The sequence below is a fragment of the Salmo salar genome, chromosome 25 (assembly GCF_965601325.2).
Source record: "Salmo salar chromosome 25, fSalSal1, whole genome shotgun sequence".
NCBI classification, from domain to species: Eukaryota; Metazoa; Chordata; class Actinopteri; order Salmoniformes; family Salmonidae; genus Salmo; species Salmo salar.
The window spans coordinates 35,307,777-35,328,950 of NC_138315.1; the positions used below are offsets into that span (position 1 = coordinate 35,307,777).

At 45.1% G+C, this 21,174-nt stretch overlaps 1 protein-coding gene across 1 annotated transcript in view; it reads left to right on the forward strand.

Moving 5' to 3' along the window:
* Window positions 1–21,174, forward strand: part of LOC100136473 (follistatin-related protein 1) — a 42,125-nt gene that overhangs the window by 13,872 nt on the left and 7,079 nt on the right. Inside the window, exons 3-7 of the mRNA XM_014174156.3 lie at window positions 10,105–10,206; window positions 14,391–14,520; window positions 16,743–16,775; window positions 17,327–17,457; window positions 20,975–21,093. Coding sequence (XP_014029631.2) covers window positions 10,105–10,206; window positions 14,391–14,520; window positions 16,743–16,775; window positions 17,327–17,457; window positions 20,975–21,093 — 515 coding nt within the window. The remainder of the gene's footprint in view (window positions 1–10,104; window positions 10,207–14,390; window positions 14,521–16,742; window positions 16,776–17,326; window positions 17,458–20,974; window positions 21,094–21,174) is intronic.

Genomic DNA, 21,174 nt, shown 5'->3' on the forward strand with positions numbered 1-21,174 from the left:
ACAACAATAAACACGAACAACGCAGACATGAAACTGAAACAGAAACAATGATGCCTGGGGAAGGAACTAAAGGGAGTGACATAAACTCAGCAAAAAAAGAAACGTCCCTTTTTCAGGACCCTGTCTTTCAAAGATAATTCATAAAAATCCAAATAACTTCACAGATCTTTATGGTTAAGGGTTTAAACACTGTTTCCCATACTTGTTCAATGAATCATAAACAATTAATGAACATGCACCTGTGGAACGGTCGTTAAGACACTAACAGCTTACAGATGGTAGGCAATTAAGGTCACAGTTATGAAAACTTAGGACACTAACGAGGCCTTTCTACTGACTCTGAAAAACACGAAAAGAAAGATGCCCAGGGTCCCTGCTCATCTGCGTGAATGTGCCTTAGGCATGCTGCAATTAGGCATGAGGACTGTAGATGTGGCCAGGGCAATAAATTGCAATGTCCATACTGTGAGATGTTTAAGACAGCACTACAGGGAGACAGGACAGAGAGTTGATCGTCCTCGCAGTGGAAGACCACGTGTAACAACACCTGCACAGGATTGGTACATCCGAACATCACACCTGCGAGACAGGTACAGGATGGCAACAACAACTGCCCGAGTTACACCAGGAACGCACAATCCCTCCATCAGTGCTCAGACTGTCCGCAATAGGCTGAGAGAGGCTGGACTGAGGGCTTGTAGGCCTGTTGTAAGGCAGGTCCTCACCAGACATCACCGGCAACAACATCGCCTATGAGCAGAAATCCACCGTAGCTGGACCAGACAGGACTGGCAAAAAGTGCTCTTCACTGACGAGTCGCGGTTTTGTCTCACCAGGGGTGATGGTCGGATTCACGTTTATTGTCGAAGGAATGAGCGTTACACCGAGGCCTGTACTCTGGAGCGGGATCGATTTGGAGGTGGAGGGTCCGTCTGGGGAGGTGTGTCACAGCATCATCAGACTGAGCTTGTTGTCATTGCAGGCAATCTCAATGCTGTGCGTTACAGGGAAGACATCCTCCTCCCTCATGTAGTACCCTTCCTGCAGGCTCATCCTGACATGACCCTCCAGCATGACAATGCCACCAGCCATACTGCTCGTTATGTGCGTGATTTCCTGCAAGACAGGAATGTCAGTGTTCTGCCATGACCAGCGAAGAGCCTGGATCTCAATCCCATTGAGCACGTCTGGGACCTGTTGGATCGGAGGCTGAGGGCTAGGGCCATTCCCCCCAGAAATGTCCGGGTACTTGCAGGTACCTTGGTGGAAGAGTGGGGTAACATCTCACAGCAAGAACTGGCAAATCTGGCGCAGTCCATGAGGAGGAGATGCACTGCAATACTTAATGCAGCTGGTGGCCACAGCAGATATTGACTGTTACTTTTGATTTTGATCCCCCCCTTTGTTCAGGTACACATTATTCAATTTCTGTTAGTCACATGTCTGTGGAACTTGTTCAGTTTGTCTCAGTTGTTGAATCTTGTTATGTTCATACAAATATTTACAAATATTTACAAGTTTGCTGAAAATAAATGCAGTTGACAGTGAGAGGATGTTTATTTTTTGCTGAGTTTATATATAGGGAAGGTAATAAGGTAAGGGAGGGAGTCCAGGTGAGTCTGATGACGCGCAGGTGTGCGTAACGATGGTTACAGGTGTGTGCCACAACGAGCAGCCTGGTGACCTAGAGCGCCGGAGAGAGAGAATACGTGACAGTACTCCCTCCCCGGCGCATTCGGTTCCAACCGCAGGACGCCAACCAAAGGGACGATCACGGGAATCAGGAGCGGACTGGTCACCCCTGCTGATGCGCGGGAACCTGACAGACCGGCTGAGGCAGGGGAGCCTGGTAATCCGGCTGAGGCATGAGATCCTGACGAGCCGGTGGAAGCAGGGGAGCCTGGCAATACAGCTGAGGTATAAGAGCCTGACGAACCGGCGGAGGCAGGGGAGCCTGACGAACCGGCGGAGGCAGGGGAGCCTGACGAACCGGCGGAGACAGGGGAGCCTGACGAACCGGCGGAGGCAGGGGAGCCTGACGAACCGGCGGAGGCAGGGGAGCCTGACGAACCGGCGGAGGCAGGGGAGCCTGACGAACCGGCGGAGGCAGGGGAGCCTGACGAACCGGCAGAGACAGGGGAGCCTGTAGCGGCTCCCGGACCTGACATCATTCCCACTGAATCAAAAAAAAAACTCCCTGATGCTTCCCTTAGGTGAGACGTCATTCTGTAACGATGTGCGTTGAGAGTCAGGAAGCAAGTTCAGGGAGTGATTTAATCAACAAATGAAACATAACACAAACAACGCACCGACATGAAACTGAAACAATAACGCCTGGGGAAGGAACCAAAGGGAGTGACTTACACAGTTGAAGTCGGAAGTTTACATACACTTAGATTGGAGTCATTAAAACTTGTTTTCAACCACTCCACAAATGTCTTGTTAAGAAACAATAGTTTTGGCATGTCAGTTAGGACGTTTACTTTGTGCATGGCAAATGACACATGACAATTATTTACAGACAGATTGTTTCACTTATAATTCACTGGATCACAATTCCAGTGGGTCAATAGTTTACATACACTAAGTTGACTGTGTCATTAAACAGCTTGGAAAATTCCAGAAAATGTCATGGCTTTAGAAGCTTCTGATAGGCAAATTGACATCATTTGACTCAGTTGGATGTGTACCTGTGGATGTATTTCAAGGCCTACATTCAAACTCAGTGCCTCTTTGCTTGACATCATGGAAAAACCAAAAGAAATCAGCCAAGACCTCAGAAAACACAAGCCTTGTTCATCCTTGGGAGCAATTTCCAAATGTCCAAAGGTACCACGTTCATCTATACAAACAATAGTACCCAAGTATAAACACCATGGGACCACGCAGCCATCATACCGCTCAGGAAGGAGACACATTCTGTCTCCTGGAGATGAATGTACTTTGGTGCGAAAAGTGCAAATTAATCCCAGAACAACAGCAAAGGACCTTGTGAAGATGCTGGATGAAACAGGTACAAAAGTATCTATATCCACAGTAAAACGAGTCCTATATCGACATAACCTGAAAGGCCGCTCAGCAAGGAAGAAGCCACTGTTCCAAAACCATCATAAAAAAGCCAGACTATGGTTTGCAACTGCACATGGGGAAAAATATTGTACTTTTTGGAGAAATGTCCTCTGGTCTGATGAAACAACAATGGAACTGTTTTGCCATAATGACCATCGTTATGTTTGGAGGAAAAATGGGGAGGCTTGCAAGCCGAATAACACCATCCCAACTGTGAAGCACGGGGGTGGCAGCATCACGTTGTGGGGGTGCTTTGCTGCAGGAGGGACTGGTGCACTTCACAAAATAGATGGCATCATGAGGCAGGAAAATTAGGTTGCTATATTGAAGCAACATCTCAAGACATCAGTCAGGAAGTTAAAGCTTGGTCGCAAATGGGCCTTCTAAATGGACAGTGACCCCAAGCATACTTCCAAAGTTGTGGCAAAAGGGCTTAAGGACAACAAAGTCAAGGTATTGGAGTGGGCATCAAAAAGCCCTGAACTCAATACCATAGAAAAATTGTGGGCAGTTCTGAAAAAGCGTGTGCGAGCAAGGAGGCCTACACACCAGCTCTGTCAGGGGGAATGGGCCAAAATTCACCCAACTTATTGTGGGAAGCTTGTGGAAGGCTACCCGAAACGTTTGACCCAAGTTAAACAATTTAAAGGCAATGCTACCAAATACTAATTGAGTGTATGTAAACTTCTGACCCACTGGGAATGTGATGAAAGAAATAAAAGCTGAAATAAATCATTTTCTCTTCTATTATTCTGAAATTTCACATTCTTAAAATAAAGTTGTGATCCTAACTGACCTAAGACATAGAATTTTCACTAGGATTAAATGCCAGGAATTGTGAAAAACTGAGTTTAAATGTATTTGGCTAAAGTGTATGTAAACTTCCGACTTCAACTGTATATAGGGAAGGTAATCAGGGAAGTGATGGAGTCCAGGTGAGTCTGATGATACACAGGTGCACGTTAAGATGGTGGCAGGTGTGCGCCATAACGAGCAGCCTGGTGACCTAGAGGCCGGAGAGGGAGCACACGTGACAGTGTGTATTTGCTTTTCCACCAAACAGGGTTGTTTGTTAGTGTGTATTTGTTTGTGTAGGTGTGTCTTAGCTTTGTTTATTTGTGTTTATTTCTGGGGGGGGGGGGGGGGGCTACAGATGTGGATACACCCTGTTTTGAAACACACTCACAAGGAATGTGGGGGAACTCCCTGGAGGCTCCTGTGACCTGCCCTCTGTCCAATCAGTTTTCAGGAATCTAATGCCAGGCTACCATGGAGGTCATAAGGGGGTTATACAGCCTATTGTACTGTACTAACTAGAGAGAGAGGAGGAAGGGGGGCATAGAGCAAGAAACCTGGGTGAATGCCATTGCCAACCAGACTACAAATCTGTTCCTTTGGTGGAAAAGCAAACACACACCCACACAGAAAAAACACACTAACACACAACCCTGCCTGGTGGAAAACCTAAAATGCACCCTACACACAAACACACACAACACTTCTTGGTGGAAGAAAAACAAAGACAACCACAAACAAACACACACTAACACCCCGCCCCCCTCACCCACACACACAGACCATGGCTGAGTCATACTGTAATCCATCTTCAAAGCCCTCCCTGAGGGTCAGTAGAGTGGTATGGTCATTTCAGACAGTTAGCTACAGATGGCCAGAGAGAGGATCATGTTTAAACCTACAGTTCCTTTCTGATTACCCCAGCAGAGATAGATGGGTTGCTGCAGCTAAGCTTAGTTTAGTTTAGCTTAGCTTAGCTTAGTTTAGCTCCAGCTCCACTGCACAATCTCTAGAAATAAAGCCTGCAGAACCACCCCGACATTTAGCTAATGAGTGCTCGGAGTGAGAGAGCAGTTTTTGTTCCACCTGCTCCAAATGGGGAGTTGCTATGGTGACAGGAGATGCAAGGCTCAGAGAGAGAGACACGTGGGGGGGATTGCTCAGACCTAGCAAGGGTCCTGGCTAATTGGCAGAATGCCGCTGCACACACACACACACACACACACACATTGAGGCTCTTAAAATCTTGGGTAAAGTAATGGACTTTGTTTATTTGAATCAATAAGGTAAAACACATTCTGTCCCATCTGAGCCAATAGCAATTAAGAATTGTCTGGGTGTGATTAATGATTGGCTTATCAATGGGTATCAATCAGCTTAGACCCTATTCCCACTATGAGACATGAAGGGGAGTATGAGGAGCAGAGTGGTGAAAGAGATTTCTTCTTTTCAATTCACATTACATCCTTCCCTTTCGTTGTGGCTGGAAACGCGATGTTCTTGGCAGCTCAAATTGATCGTAAATATCACAGTAGCCACTAGCTAGTAAGCACAAACTATTTAACAATCCAAGCAACTTTTCTTCTAAAACGTATTACAATATTGAATAAAGCAACCAAACTATATTACACTCTTGAATAATACAAACAATCCACAAGCATGTGCAGACAATTAAAGGGTTTATTTTCTTGCAAGCTAGCTAACCAACAATATGCTTCATGATCAAGTAATGTTAGCATATCAATAATGAATGTTTACTCCTCCCATATAAATATAAAAGTACAGTAGCGTTATCATAGTGTCATTTTTATCAAATCAAATTGTATTTGTCACATGCTTCGTAAACAACAGATGTAGACTAACAGTGGAATGCTTACTTATGGGCCCTTTCCAACAACGCAGAGAGAAACATTTTCAAATAATAGAAAGGTAATAACACAAGGAATAAATACACAATACGTAATGACAACTTGGCTATATACACGGGGTACAAGTAGCGAGTCGATGTTTTGTGCATAATGTTGCCGCTACCGTCTGACACGAACGTCGGTGGAAGCATACTGGGACCAAAGCGCAGCATGATCTGGGTTCCACATCTTTATTATAAAGTGAAACTTCAGCAAATACAAAACAATAAACGAACAAACAAAACGTGAAGCAAGTGAAGTGCTCACAGGCAACTACACATAAACAAAACAAGATCCCACAAAACACAGTGGGGAAATGACTGCCTAAATATGATCCCCAATCAGAGACAATGATAAACAGCTGCCTCTGATTGGGAACCATACCAGGCCAACATAGAAATAGAACAACCTAGATTACCCACCCTAGTCACACCCGACCCAACCAACATAGAGAGCCTAAAAGGCTCTCTATGGTCAGGGCTTGACACCCTCTCTTATGACCGAAAATAACTTCTAGACATCAGGACTGCGATTACTCACCACGGACAAGCAGAATCCTTTTTCTCCTTTCACAACTCTGACGAGCCCGAGGCGGAGGATATACGGCTCACTCGGGAACAAGCCCCGACCCCAGTGATCTGCGTGAAGAGGTGGTGGAGAAAGAGAGGCCGGAGGACGGGCTGCCTTCTGAGGAGTCGGAGGCAATCGAATAAACCCCCACTACCCTCAATTCTGCTAGCAAACATGCAATCTTTGGACAATAAAATGGCAGAGTTATTGTGAAGATTAAATTACCAACGGGACATTCAAAACTGGAACATCTTATGCTTCATGGAGTCATGGCTGAACGACGACAATATCAACATACAGCTGGCTGGTAATACGGCAGGATAGAACAGCGGCGTCTGGTAAGACAAGGGGCGGAGGATGATGTATTTTTGTAAACAACAGCTGGTGCACGATATCTAAGGAAGTCTCAAGCTATTGCTCACCTGAGGTAGAGTTTCTCATAATAAGATGCAGACCACGTTACCTACAGAGAGAGTTTTCATCTATATATGCCTTCCCTGTAGCTCAGTTGGTAGAGCATGGTGTTTGCAACACCAGGGTTGTGGGTTCGTTTCCCACGGGGGGCCAGCACAGAAAATAAAATGTATGAAATGTATGCATTCACTACTGTAAGTCGCTCTGGATAAGAGCGTCTGCTAAATGACTAAAATGTAAAAAATGTAAAATATTCTTTGTAGCTGTTTACATACCACCACAGTCAGAGGCTGGCACTAAGATAGCATTGAATGAGCTGTATCCCGCCAAAAGCAAACAAGAAAATGCTTTAATGCAGGGAAACTTAAATCCGTTTTACCAAATTACTATCAGCATGTTAAATGTGCAACCAGAGGGAAAAGAACTCTGGTCCACCAATACTCCACACACAGACATGCATACAAAGATATCCCTCGCCCTCCATTTGGCAAATCTGACCAAAATTCCATCCTCCTGATTACAAGCAAAAATTAAAGCAGGAAGCACCAGTGTCTAGATCAATAAAAAAATGCTCAGATGAAGCAGATGCTAAGCTACAGGACTGTTTTGCTAGCATAGACTGGAATATGTTCTGGGATTCCTCAAATGGCATTGAGAAGTACACCACATCTGCCATTGGCTTCATCAATATGTGAATCGATGACGTCGTCCCCACAGTGACCGTACGTACATACCCCAACCAGAAGCCATGGATTACAGGCAGCATCCGCACTGAGCTAAAGGATAGAGCTGCCGCTTTCAAGGAGCGGGACTCTAACCCGGAAGCTTAAAAGAAATCCTGCTATGCCCTCTGACGAACCATCAAACAGGCAAAGTGTCAATACAGGACTAAGATCGAGTTGTACTAAACCGGCTCTGACGCTCGTCGTATGTGGCAGGCCTTGCAAAACATTACAGACTACAAAGGGAAGCACAACCGAGAGCTGCCCAGTGACACAAGACTACCGGACTAGCTAAACTACTTCTATGCTCGCTTTGAGGCAAATAACATTGAAACATACATGACAGCACCAGCTGTACCGGAAGACTGTTTGATCACACTCTCCGCAGCTGATGTGAGTAAGACAGGTCAACATTCACAAGGCCGCAGGGCCAGACGGATTACCAAGACGTGTACTGCGAGCATGCGCTGACCAACTAGCAAGTGTCTTCACTGACATTTTCAACCTCTCCCTGTCCGAGTCTGTAATACCAACATGTTTTAAGCAAACCACCATAGTGTCTGTGCCCAAGAACACTAAGGTAACCCGCCTAAATGACTACCGACCCATAGCACTCATGTCTGTAGCCATGAAGTGCTTTGAAAGGCTGGTCATGGCTCACATCAACACCATTATCCTAGAAACCCTAGACCCACTCCAATTTGCATACTGACCCAAAAGATCCACAGATGATGCAGTCTCTATTGCACTCCACCCTGCCCTTTCCCACCTGGACAAAAGGAACACCTATGTGAGAATGCTATTCATTGACAACAGCTCAGTGTTCAACACCATAGTGCCCTCAAAGCTCATCAAGGACCCTGGGACTAAACACCTCCCTCTGCAACTGGATCCTGGACTTCCTGACGGGCCGCCCCCAGGTGGTAAGGGTAGGTAACAAAACATCCGCCACGCTGACCATCAACACAGGGACCCCTGATGGGTGCGTGCTCAGCCCCCTCCTGTACTCCCTGTTCACTCATGACTGCACGGCCTGGCACGACCACAACACCATCATTAAATTTGCCAATGACACAACAGTGGTAGGCCTGATCACCGACAACAACGAGACAGCCTATAGGGTGGAGGTCAGAGACCTAGCAGTGTGGTGCCAGGACAACAACATCTCCCTCAACGTGATCAAGACAAAGGAGATGATTGTGGACTACAGGAAAAAGCGGACCGAGCACGCCCCCATTCTCATCGACGGGTCTGCAGTGGAGCAGGTTGAGAGCTTAAGTTCTTTGCTGTCCACATCACCAACAAACTAACATGGTCCAAGCATACCATGACAGTCGTGAAGCGGGCACGACAAAACCTATTCCCCCCTCAGGAGACTGAAAAGACTTGGCATGGGTCCTCAGAACCTCAAAAGGTTCTACAGCTGCACCATCGAGAGCATCCTGACTGGTTGCATCACTGCCTGGTATGGCAACTGCTTGGCCTTCGACTGCAACGCAGCTACAGATGGTAGCGCATACGGCCCAGCTTCCTGCCATCCAGGACCTCTATACCAGGGGTTGTCAGAGAAAGACCCTAAAATTGTCAAAGACACCAGCCACAGACTGTTCTCTGTGCTACCACACAACAAGCGATACCAGAGTGCCAAGTCTAGGTCCAAGAGGCTTCTAAACAGCTTCTACCCCCAAGCCATAAGACTCCTGAACATCTAATCAAATGGCCACCCAGACTATTTGCATTGACCCCCCCCCATTTTACACTGCTGCTACTCTAAGTTATTATCTATGCATAGTCACTTTAATAACTCTGCCTACATGAATATATTACCTCAATTAACCAGTGCCCCTGCACATTGATTCTGTACCAGTACCCCCTGTAGGCAAGTCAGTTAAGAACAAATTCTTATTTACAATGATAGCTTAGGAACAGTGGGTTAACTGCCTTGTTCAGGAGCAGATTTTTACCTCGTCAGCTCAGGGATTCGAACCAGTGACCTTACAGTTACTGGGTCAATGCTGTTAACTGCAAGGCTACCTGCCGCCACAATGGGAATATGACCAACAATGCAGTTTCAAGAGAAATAGCTCTTTAATTATTTGTTACTTTTATTTCTTCTTTTTTTTGGTATTTTTCTTGAAACTGCATTGTTGGTTAAGGGCTGGTAAGTAAGCATTTCACTGTAAGGTCTACACCTGTTGTATTCGGTGCATGTGACAAATAACATTTTGATTTGAATCAACATTTGATTTGATTTGAGCTTGTATTTGCATGCGTGCGACTATGTAAGTGTGTGCGTTTGCTGGTTGTATCATTGTGGTTTCTGAGGGATTGAGAGTGATGGTGTCATTTTCATGTGGTTTTGTAGTGAAACTGACAGTATCGTAATTTAGAGTATTTTAGTAGCACACTGAACCTCACCCCTTCTGTTTGAAACCTCTGATTCTATTTCAAACACTGGCCGCTCTGAGAATAGTGTAACAGTTCCACCTTGTGTCTGATATATGTTATAACAGTATTTTATCCAGGGCGTGTGTCCTTAGTGCTGACAGTGTGCTTACATGTGAGTTTTAAATACCAAAGCTGTGTGTGTTTTCAATACTAACAGTGTGTGTTTTCTTTTTCGTCAGGACGTGCAGACTAAGAGTAAGGTTTGTGCCAATGTGTTCTGTGGCGCAGGAAGAGAGTGTGCAGTCACTGAGAAGGGAGAACCCAGCTGCTTGTGTATTGAGGTGAGTCAAATCATGGTCATATGCACAGGATAACCGGTGCTGTGAAATGCTTACTAGAAAACTTCCTCACCATGCAATGTTAACAATAAGTACAAGACTAGAGCAATAGTACGTAAATAGTCAACACAAATACTGCACTACTGTTCAAAAGTTTGGGGTCAGTTAGACATTTCCTTGTTTTCCATGAAAACATACATGAAATGAGTTGCAAAATGAATAGGAAATATATTCAAGACGGGGGTAGAAGCTGTTTAGAAGCTTCTTGGATCAAGACTTGGCGCTACGGTACCGCTTGCCGTGCGGTAGCAGAGAGAACAGTCTATGACTAGGTGGCTGGACAGTTTTTAGGGCTCTCCTCTGACACCGCCTGGTATGGAGGTCCTTCATTGCAGGAAGCTTGGCCCCAGTGTTGTACTGGGCTATTCGCAGTACCCTCTGTAGTGCCTTGCGGTTGGAGGCTGAGCAGTTGCCATACCAGGCAGTGATGCAACCAGTCGGGATGTTGTCGATGGTGCAGCTGAAGAACCTTTTGAGGATCTGAGGACCCATGCCGAATCTTTTCAGTCTCCTGAGGGGGAATAGGCTTTGTCGTGCCCTCTTCACGACTGTCTTGATGTGCTTGGACCATGTTAGTTTGTTGGTGATGTGGACACCAAGGAGCTCTCAACCTGCTCCACTGCAGCCCCTTCGATGAGACGGGGCTTTGTCTTGATCACGTTGAGGGAGAGGTTGTTGTCCTGGCACCACACGGCCAGCTCTTTGACCTCCTCCCTATAGGCTGTCTCGTTGTTGTCGGTGATCAGGCCTACCACTGTTGTGTCATTTGCAAATGTAATGATGGTGTTGGAGTCGTGCCTGGCCGTGCAGTCATGAGTGAACAGGAAGTACAGGAGGGGGCTGAGCACGCATCGCTGAGGGGCCCCTGGGTTGAGGATCAACGTGGCGGATTTCTTGTTACCTACCCTTACCACCTGGGGGCGGCCCGTCAGGAAGTCCAGGATCCAGTTGCAGAGGTAGGTGTTTAGTCCCAGGGTCCTTAGCTTATTGATGAGCTTTGAGGGCACTATGGTGTTGAACGCTGAGCTGTTGTCAATGAATAGCATTCTCACATAGATGTTCCTTTTGTCCAGGTGGGAAAGGGCAGTGTGGAGTGCAATAAAGATTGCATCATCTGTAGTTCTGTTGGGTCAGTATGCAAATTGGAGTGTGTCTAGGGTTTCTGGGATAATGGTGTTGATGTGAGCTATGACCAGCCTTTCAAAGCACTTCATGGCTACAGACTTGAGTGCTACGGGTCGATAGTCCTTTAGGCAGGTTACCTTAGTGTTCTTGGGCACAGGCACTATGGTGATCTGCTTAAAACATGTTGGTATTACAGACTCGGAAATGGAGAGGTTGAAAATGTTTGAAGATTCTTGCCAGTTGGACAGCGCATGCTCGCAGTACACGTCCTGATAATCCGTCTGGCCCTGCGGCCTTGTGAATGTTGACCTGTTTAAAGGTCTTTCTCACATCGGCTGCGGAGAGTGTGATCACACAGTCTTCCGGAACAGCTGGTGCTCTCATGCATGTTTCAGTGTTATTTGCCTCGAAGCAAGCATAGAAGTAGTTTATCTCATCTGGTAGGCTAGTGTCACTGGGCAGCTCTCGTCTGTGCTTCCCTTTGTAGTCTGCAATGGTTTGCAAGCCCTGCCACATCCGACAAGCATCAGAGGGGTGTAGTGCGATTCAATCTTAGTCCTGTATTAATGCTTTGCCTGTTTGATGGTTTGTCGGAGGGCAAAATGGGATTTCTTATAAGTTTCCGGGTTAGAGTCCCACTCCTTGAAAGCGGCAGCTCTAGCCTTTAGCTCAGTGTGGATGCTGCCTGTAATCCATGGCTTCTGGTTGGGGTATGTACGTACGGTCACTGTGGGGATGACGTCATCGATGCAGTTATTGATGAAGCCAATGACTGATGTATTGGTGTATTCCTCAATGCCATTTTGAGGAATCCCAGAACATATTATTGTCTGTGCTAGCAAAACAGTCCTGTAGCTTAGCATTTGCTTCATCTGACCACTTTTTTATTTATTTGGTCACTGGTGCTTCCTGCTTTCATTTTTGCTTGTAAGCAGGAATCAGGAGGATAGACTTATGGTCAGATTTGCCAAATGGAGGGCAAGGGAGAGCTTTGTATGCGTCTCTGTGTGTGGAGTATAGGTTTTTCCTCTGTTTGCACGGATTTAAGTTTCCCTGCATTAAAGTCCCCGGCTACTAGGAGCACTGCCTCTGCGTGAGCGTTTTCTTGTTTGCTTATGGTGGAATACAGCTCATTCAATGCTGTCTTAGTGCCAGCCTCTGACTGTGGTGGTATATAAACAGCTACGAAAAATACAGATGAAATCTCTCTAGGTAGATAGTGTGGTCTACAGATTATCATGAGATACACTACCTCAGGTGAGCAATAGCTCGAGACTTTCTTAGATATCGTGCACCAGCAGTTATTTACAAAAAATACATCGTCCTCCGCCCCTTCTCTTACCAGACGCCGCTGTTCTATCCTGCAGGTATAGTGTGTAACCAGCCAGCTGTATGTTGATAGTGTTGTCGTTCAACCATGACTCCGTGAAGCATTGGATGATACAGTTTTTAATGTTCCGTTGGTTGTTTAATCTTTCGTGTAGCTCGTCGATTTTATTCTCCAAAGATTGCACGTTTGCTAGCAGAATGGAAGGAAGTGGGGGTTAAATTCGATCGCCTACAAATTCTCAGAAGGCAGCCCGCACTTTGGCCCCTTTTTCACCGCCTCCTCTTCACGCAAATCGCGGAGATCTGGGCCTGTTCCCGAGAAAGCAGTATATCCTTTGCATCAGGCTTGTCAGAGTCGTGAAAGGAAAAAAAGGATTCTGCTAGTCCGTGGTGAGTAATCGCAGTCCTGATGTCTAGAAGTTATTTTCGGTCATAAGAGACGGTAGTAGCAACATTATGTACAAAATAAGTTAAAAAAAAAGTTACAAACAACGCAAATAAACTAACAAAAAAAACACAATAGGTTGGAAAACGTCTGCCTTCCTCTCCGGAGCCATCTTACAGCTTCTTCCTCTGTCGAGTGTCTGTGTTCTTTTTCCCATCTTAATCGTTTTTTTTTTTTTGGGGGGCCAGTCTGAGATATGGCTTTTTCTTTGCAACTCTGCCTAGAAGGTCAGCATCCCGGAGTCGCCTCTTCACTGTTGACATTGAGACTGGTGTTTTGCGGGTACTATTTAATGAAGCTGCCAGTTGAGGACTTGTGAGGCGTCTGTTTCTCAAACTAGGCACTCTAATGTACTTGTCCTCTTGCTCACTTGTGCACCGGGGCCCCTTTGCGCTGTTCTGTGAAGGAAGTAGAACACAGCGTTTTAAAAGATCTTCAGTTTCTTGGGAATTTCTCACATGGAATAGCCTTCATTTCTCAGAACAAGAGTAGACTGACAAGTTTCAGAAGAAAGTTCTTTGTTTCTGGCCATTTTGAGCCAGTAATCAAACCCACAAATGCTGATGCTCTAGATACTCAACTAATTTAAAGAAGGCCAGTTTTATAGCTTCTTTAATAAGAACAACATTTTTCAGCTGTGCTAACATAATTGCAAAAGGGCTTTCTCTTGATCAATTAGCCTTTTAGCTACAATAGTCATTGACAACATTAACAATGTCTACACTATATTTCTGATCAATTTGATGTTATTTTAATGGACAAAAAATGTGGACATTTCTAAGTGACCCCAAACTTTTGAACGGTAGTGTATATCACTAAAATATTGTATAAAACAACAGAACGTGATATATTGAAGAGAAATACAGAACATACTGCCTGTACTATGAATATACTTGTTAGTGAGCTTGTGCGTGCGTGTGTGTGACTATGCATGTGTGTGCCTGCGTGTGAGTTTATCAGCATGTGAGGGTGTTGTGTGTTCAGGTATGCCACTTTTGGCATGATCTTTTTATTCAGGGTCATTAAGAAATGGCTGATCTTTTTATTCAAGGTCATTAAGATGCCTGATCTTTTTATTCAGGGTCATTAAGACTCTCTTTCTCTCTTCTCCCACCCTCTCCCTTTACCGCTCTCTCTTTATCTCTCCCTCTCTCCTCCCACCCGCCTTTTCAATCTCTCTCTGTCTCTCTCTCTCTCTCTCTCTCTCTCTACCCTTCTCTCTCTCTAGAGCTGTAAGCCCCACAAGCGTTCAGTGTGTGGCAGTAACGGTAAGACATACCGCAACCACTGTGAGCTCCACCGAGACGCATGTCTCACCGGCCTCAAGATCCAGGTGGCCCACGACGGACACTGCCAGGGTGGGGAAAAAACATGTACAGTGGGGGGGGAAAGTATTTGATCCCCTGCTGATTTTGTACGTTTGCCAACTGATAAAGAAAGGATCAGTCTTTCATTTTAATGGTAGGTTTATTTGAACAGTGGGAGACAGAATAACAACAAAAATATCCAGAAAAACCCATGTAAAAAATGCTATAAATTGATTAGCATTTTAATGAGGGATATAAGTATTTGACCCCCTCTCAATCAGAAAGATTTCTGGCTCCCAGGTGTCTTTTATACAGGTAACGAGCTGAGATTAGGAGCACACTCTTAAAGGGAGTGCTCCTAACCGCAGCTTGTTACCTGTATAAAAGACACCTGTCCACAGAAGCAATTAATCAATCAGATTCCAAACTCTCCACCATGGCCAAGACCAAAGAGCTCTCCAAGGATATCAGGGACTAGATTGTAGACCTATACAAGGCTGGAATGGGCTACAAGACCATCGCCAAGCAGCTTGGTGAGAAGGTGACAACATTTGGTGCTATTTTTCGCAAATGGAAGAAACACAAAAGAACTGTCAATATCCCTCGGCCTGGGGCTCCATGCAAGATCTCACCTCGTGGAGTTGCAATGATAATGAGAACGGTGAGGAATCAGCCCAGAACTACACGGGAGGATCTTGTCAATGATCTCAAGGCAGCTGGGACCATAGTCACCAAGAAACAATTGGTAACACACTACGCCGTGAAGGACTTAAATCCTGCAGCGCCCGCAAGCTCCCCCTGCTCAAGAATACATATACATGCCCGTCTGAAGTTTGCCAATGAACATCAGAATGATTCAGAGGACAACTGGTGAAAGTGTTGTGGTCAGATGAGACCAAAATGGAGCTCTTTGGCATCAACTCAACTCGCCGTGTTTGGAGGAGGAGGAATGCTGCCTATGACCCCAACAACACCATCTCCACCGTCAAACACGGAGGTGGAAACATTTTGCTTTGGGGGTGTTTTTCTGCTAAGGGGACAGGACAACTTCACCGCATCATTTGACGGGGCCATGTACTGTCAAATCTTGGGTGAGAACCTCCTTCCCTCAGGCAGGGCATTGAAAATGGGTCGTGGATGGGTATTCCAGCATGACAATGACCCAAAACACACGGCCAAGGCCACAAAGGAGTGGCTCAAGAAGAAGCACATTAAGGTCCTGGAGTGGCCTAGCCAGTCTCCAGACCTTAATCCCATAGAAAATCTGTGGAGGGAGCTGAAGGTTCGAGTTGCCAAACGTCAGCCTCGAAACTTTAATGACTTGGAGAAGATCTGCAAAAGGAGTGGGACAAAATCCCTCCTGAGATGTGTGCAAACCTGGTGGCCAACTACAAGAAACGTCTGACCTCTGTGATTGCCAACAAGGGTTTTGCCACCAAGTACTAAGTCATGTTTTGCAGAGGGGTCAAATACTTATTTCCCTCATTAAAATGCAAATCCTTTTATAACATTTTTGACATGTGTTTTTCTGGATATTTTTGTTGTTATTCTGTCTCTCACTGTTCAAATAAACCTACCATTAAAATTATCGACTGATCATTTCTTTGTCAGTGGGCAAACGTACAAAATCAGCGGGGGATCAAATACTTTTTTCCCCCACTGTACATACACACACACTTTCTTGTTAACTTTGTGTGTGTATAGCACATGACTGACCTATATTGCTATCTGATGCCTATATACTCAGGGGCATATCTCTGGTTGTCATGACACAGTCAGTGATACGTGTGAGCTGTCAGGTCAGCTGTTGGCCATATAAGGCTATCCTATCATCATCCGACAGACAGGCGACATATATGGTCCCAGGCTCATCTTCGATTTAGCTAGTGTTGAACTTTGAACCTATACGCCCAATGACCTCTTCTTGTCTGTCTGTTGGCCTGGACATTGATCAGGTTGATGATGAATCAGTTACTCCCCTCTCCTAGTGTCACAGAGGCCATCATGTCATGGTGTCCATGGGCATTATTGGTTATTGTGGCAGTGTGACAATGACATGGTGAAAAACACTAGATGGGAAACAAACACTAGATATTGTAAAACAATGAATTAAAGCTGTTCTCTTTCTCTCTGTGTGTTCCTCTCTTTTTTTATCTCTCTCTCTCTCTCTCTCTCTCTCTCTCTCTCTCTCTCTCTCTCTCTGTGTCTGTCTGTTTCTCTCTTTCTCTCTCTTGCTCTCGCTCTCTCTCTCTCTGTGTCTTTGTCATCTGCAGAGAAGAAAGCAGAGCATGCAGCCGCCAGCCCGGGTGAGTGAGTGTGACTTGAGATCTGTGTGCTCTGAGCCAATAAGACCTCTGTATCTCAGCTCTTATTTCCTCTAGTCCTTATGGAGCTTTATCAGACATAGCTATATCAGTGTTCTACTGATCTCTTATTGCACTCTTCAGTTAACTGATAGGGAGTGTGCAGGTTTAGGCCTCAGGACTGTACATTTGGGCACATAATGAGCTGGGAGGTACTGGTGTGCTCTGGACAGAACAGGGATTGTGTGCATTCCCTGTATCATACTAGAGAGTGTCAAAATGGCTAGAGTACCTGTTAGATTGTGGATTTTGATTGTGTCACATATCGCTCTCTCTCTCTATGGCTCTGTCCCCCTCTCTCTCTCTCTCACTCATACACCCCCTTCTCTCTCTCTCTCGCTCTCTCTCTCTCTCTCTCTCTCTCTCTCTCTCTCTCTCTCACCCCCTCTCTTTCCTTCTCTCTCGCTCTCGCTCTCGCCCTCTCTCACACACTCAACCCCCCCCTCTCTCACCCCCTCTCACCCCCCCTCTTTCCTCTCTCTCTGTCTCTCCAGTGGTGTGTTATGTAGCAGATCGTAATGAGTTGAGGCATCGTGTGATCCAGTGGCTGCAGACTGAGGTGGTCCCAGACGGCTGGTTTGTCAAAGGCTCCAACTTCACTGAAATCCTGGTGAAATACTTCAAGGTGTGTGTGTGTGTGTGTGTGTGTGTGTGTGTGTGTGTGTGTGTGTGTGTGTGTGTGTGTGTGTGTGTGTGTGTGGTGTGTGTGTGTGTGTGTGTGTGTGTGTGTGTGTGTGTGTGTGTGTGTCAAACAGGCATTTCAGTTGTGATATCTGTTCTATGAAGTCCGAAACTATGAACTTGAGACATGTTTTGTAGACACAGCTTTATATGTTTTGGACCATATGGAAAATTAATTAGTCACACTGATAAAAGCTGTCTTCACCTTCCACATAGCATTTGTCATCAGCTGTTACAACTAGGAGAGGTGACTGGAAACTATTGGGTCTTCACAGGAGGGACACCCCTTAACCTTCAGCCCCGCTCTCACACTGGCCAGCCTATGGTCTCCTGTACCCACCACACCATATCACTAATCACATACCCCCCATCTTCATTCCCTTACCCTCTCAGACTGGCAGTGTGCTGATCTAAACACTCAGAGGGTAACCTCTATCCCTCCATCCATCCCTTCATCCACCCTCTCTTCCTTTCTACCCTAAATCATCAAAGCTACCTCAGACCCTGCCTGATAATTTATGTGACAGACATCTCAGTCATGTCAGTGGACAGCCGTAACTCTCCTTAATGACCGTCCCCATCCTGTGGTGAAGGACCCCTGGCCCTGCCACTCTCCCATTGGCTCAGAGAGGGCCTTAAAGAGGAATTGCCGTCAATGTTCAGAAAAGTTTAATTTATCTCCACTGGTTACTGTTTCTTCTACACACATGGAAACATGAGAAAGATTCATGTGATATCAAAACACCATTGTTCTCCGATCTCCTCCAGTCTCCTCTATGTGCCTCATTTGTCTGAGAGTTCCATTAACTTTCCACAGAGACAGAGCACAGTGATATAATGGAGCCTTTAGTATACAGTGCGTTCGGAATGTATTCAGACCCCTTGACTTTTTCCACATTTTGTTACATTACAGCCTTATTCTAAAATGGATTGAATAAAATAAATTCCTCAGCAATCTACACACAACACCCCATAATAACAAAGTGAATACAGCTTTTTTTAAATGTATTAAAAATAATCAGAAATACCTTATTTACATAAGTATTCAGACCCTTTGCTATGAGACTCGAAATTGAGCTCAGGTGCATCCTGTTTCCTTTGATCATCCTTGAGATGTTTGAACAACTTGATTGGAGGCCACTTGTGGTAAATAAAACCTGTCTATATAAGGTCCCACAGTTGACAGTGCATGTCAGAGAAAAAACCAAGCCATGATGTTGAAGGAATTGTCCGTAGAGCTCCGAGAATGGATTGTGTCGAGGCACAGATATGGGGAAGGGTACCAAAACATTTCTGCAGCATTGAAGGTCCCCAAGAACACAGTGGCCTCCATCATTCTTAAATGGAAGAAGTTTGGAACCACCAAGACTCTTCCTTGAGCTGGCCGCCCGGCCAAACTGAGCAATCGGGGGAGAAGGGCCTTGGTCAGCGATGTGACCATTGTTCAATCTGACAGAGCTCCAGAGTTCCTCTGTGGAGATGGGAGAAACTTTCAGAAGGACAACCAGCTCTGCAGATCTCCACCAATCAGGCATTTATGTTAGAGTGGCCGGACGGAAGCCACTCATCAGTAAAAGGCACATGACAGCCCACTTGGAGTTTGCCAAAAGGCACCTTAAGACTCTTAGACCATGATAAACAACATTCTCTGGTCTGATGAAACCAAGATTGAACTCTTTGGCCTGAATGCCAAGCGTCACGTCTGGAGGAGACCTGGCACCAACCGTACGATGAAGCATGGTGGTGGCAGCATCATGCTGTGGGGATGTTTTTCAGCGGCAGGGACTGGGAGATTAGTAAAAATCGAGGCAAAAATGAACAGAGCAAAGTACAGAGAGATCCTTGATGAAAACCTGCCCCAGAGCGCTCAGGACCTCTGACAGGGGCGAAGTTTCACCTTCCAACAGGACAACGACCCTAAGCACACAGCCAAGACAACGCAGGAGTGGCTTTGGGAAAAGTCTCTGAATGTCCTTGATTGGCCCAGCCAGAGCCCGGACTTGAACATTGTGTGTAGATTGTTTAGGGGGGTAAAAACTATACATTTTAGAATAAGGCTGTAATGTAACAAAATGTGTAAAAAGTCAAGAGGTCTGAAAACTTTCCCAAGGCACTGTAGTCTCTCTCTCTCTCTCTCTCTCTCTCTCTCTCTCTCTCTCTCTCTGTGTATATATATATAGTATGTCTGTCAATCTCTCTATAGAATATAACTCTATGACTGTTAAAGATTTATCCCTTTAATTCGAGGACGGCTCTACACTGTAATGGAAAACTGTAATTTATACTGTAATTCTGGGTATTATCAACTGTAAAATACTGTGAAAGCATTATACTGCAGCATACTGTAAATGATGATGCATTGTGGGAAAATGTTGTGGGCGGGAAATAGTTGCTGTATTTCAATTGGTACTGTAATTCCACCCCACAGAAAACAGTACTGTACCTTAATTTTGGAGCGCCAAAAACATTTGGATCACTAATGGGTGCATGGTATTGTTGTTTTTTGAGGTGTCCTTTGCAAGATGCTATATTTGTTGCACCCGTGAGTGCTGTACCAATTTAACTCGTGTTTATAGTGCCCCATCAATTTAAAATGTAGAAGGGATAGAGTGCAGTGGCAAGTCTTAAACCTTTGGTCTGTTTTGCCAAGTAATTGCTGCCAGTTTGGAAGCCTTTGTTAAGGCCTCTTGAAGTGGAAGTGATATAAAACACCAAATATTAATTGATATGCTGTACTGTGTAAATACATTTACCTTGCAGCCAACCTTTCACCAATTCAATGTAATTCCAGTAAAATACTGTGAAATCTCCCCCACAATGACTTTCATTCATTAGTTCATTAATTTATTCATTATGATTACGGTAGCATTTACTTTTTTACAGTGCAATACAGTCAATTTTATGTATTGAACTATGTCATTACACAGTAATTGCTTTACTATTGTATTTAGATTACAGTAAGTATACTGCACTATGAAATACAGTGTCTTACTTACCGATAGCTGCCTGTAAGTTACTGTCAAATTCACTTGAACCCCTTTACAGTGTAGGGTTGTCAGGCGACCGATGACCACTGGTGATGACCGCAACAGACAGTCTCAAAGTGCAAAGTTCACTGTGGATTAGCAGTCTTGGAAGCAGAGTTTTTATCAGGTAGAGGGAGATATTTAGAAAATGATTGAGAGAGAAACTGATATGACCAGAAGAAAAGTGAGAGTGTGTGTGTGTGTGTGTGGGGGGGGGGGGGGTTATGCTTAAAGGCTAAAATATATTTATAATTATACCCAATCCCCCCCACCACTCTCACTTTTCTTCTGGTCATATTAGGTTTATTAGGTTTTCTGGTTATTATTCACTTTTATGATATTATATTGGCCTACAGAGGCCCACGACACTCTTCTATTCTCTACTCCTACTAACTCTGCTAGTTTCTGTGTGTGTGCGTGTGCGTGTGTGTACAGAGCTACGACAATGGTGACTCCCAGCTGGACTCCTCAGAGCTCCTTAAGTTCATCCAACATAATGACTCCAACGTGGACATGCAGTCATACGCAGACCAGGAGAGCAACAAGCTGCTCAGGTCAGTGTGTGTGTGTACTTGTGTGCATGCTATTTCACCTTTATTTGTATATAGATACATTATCAGTCAAAAGTTTGGACA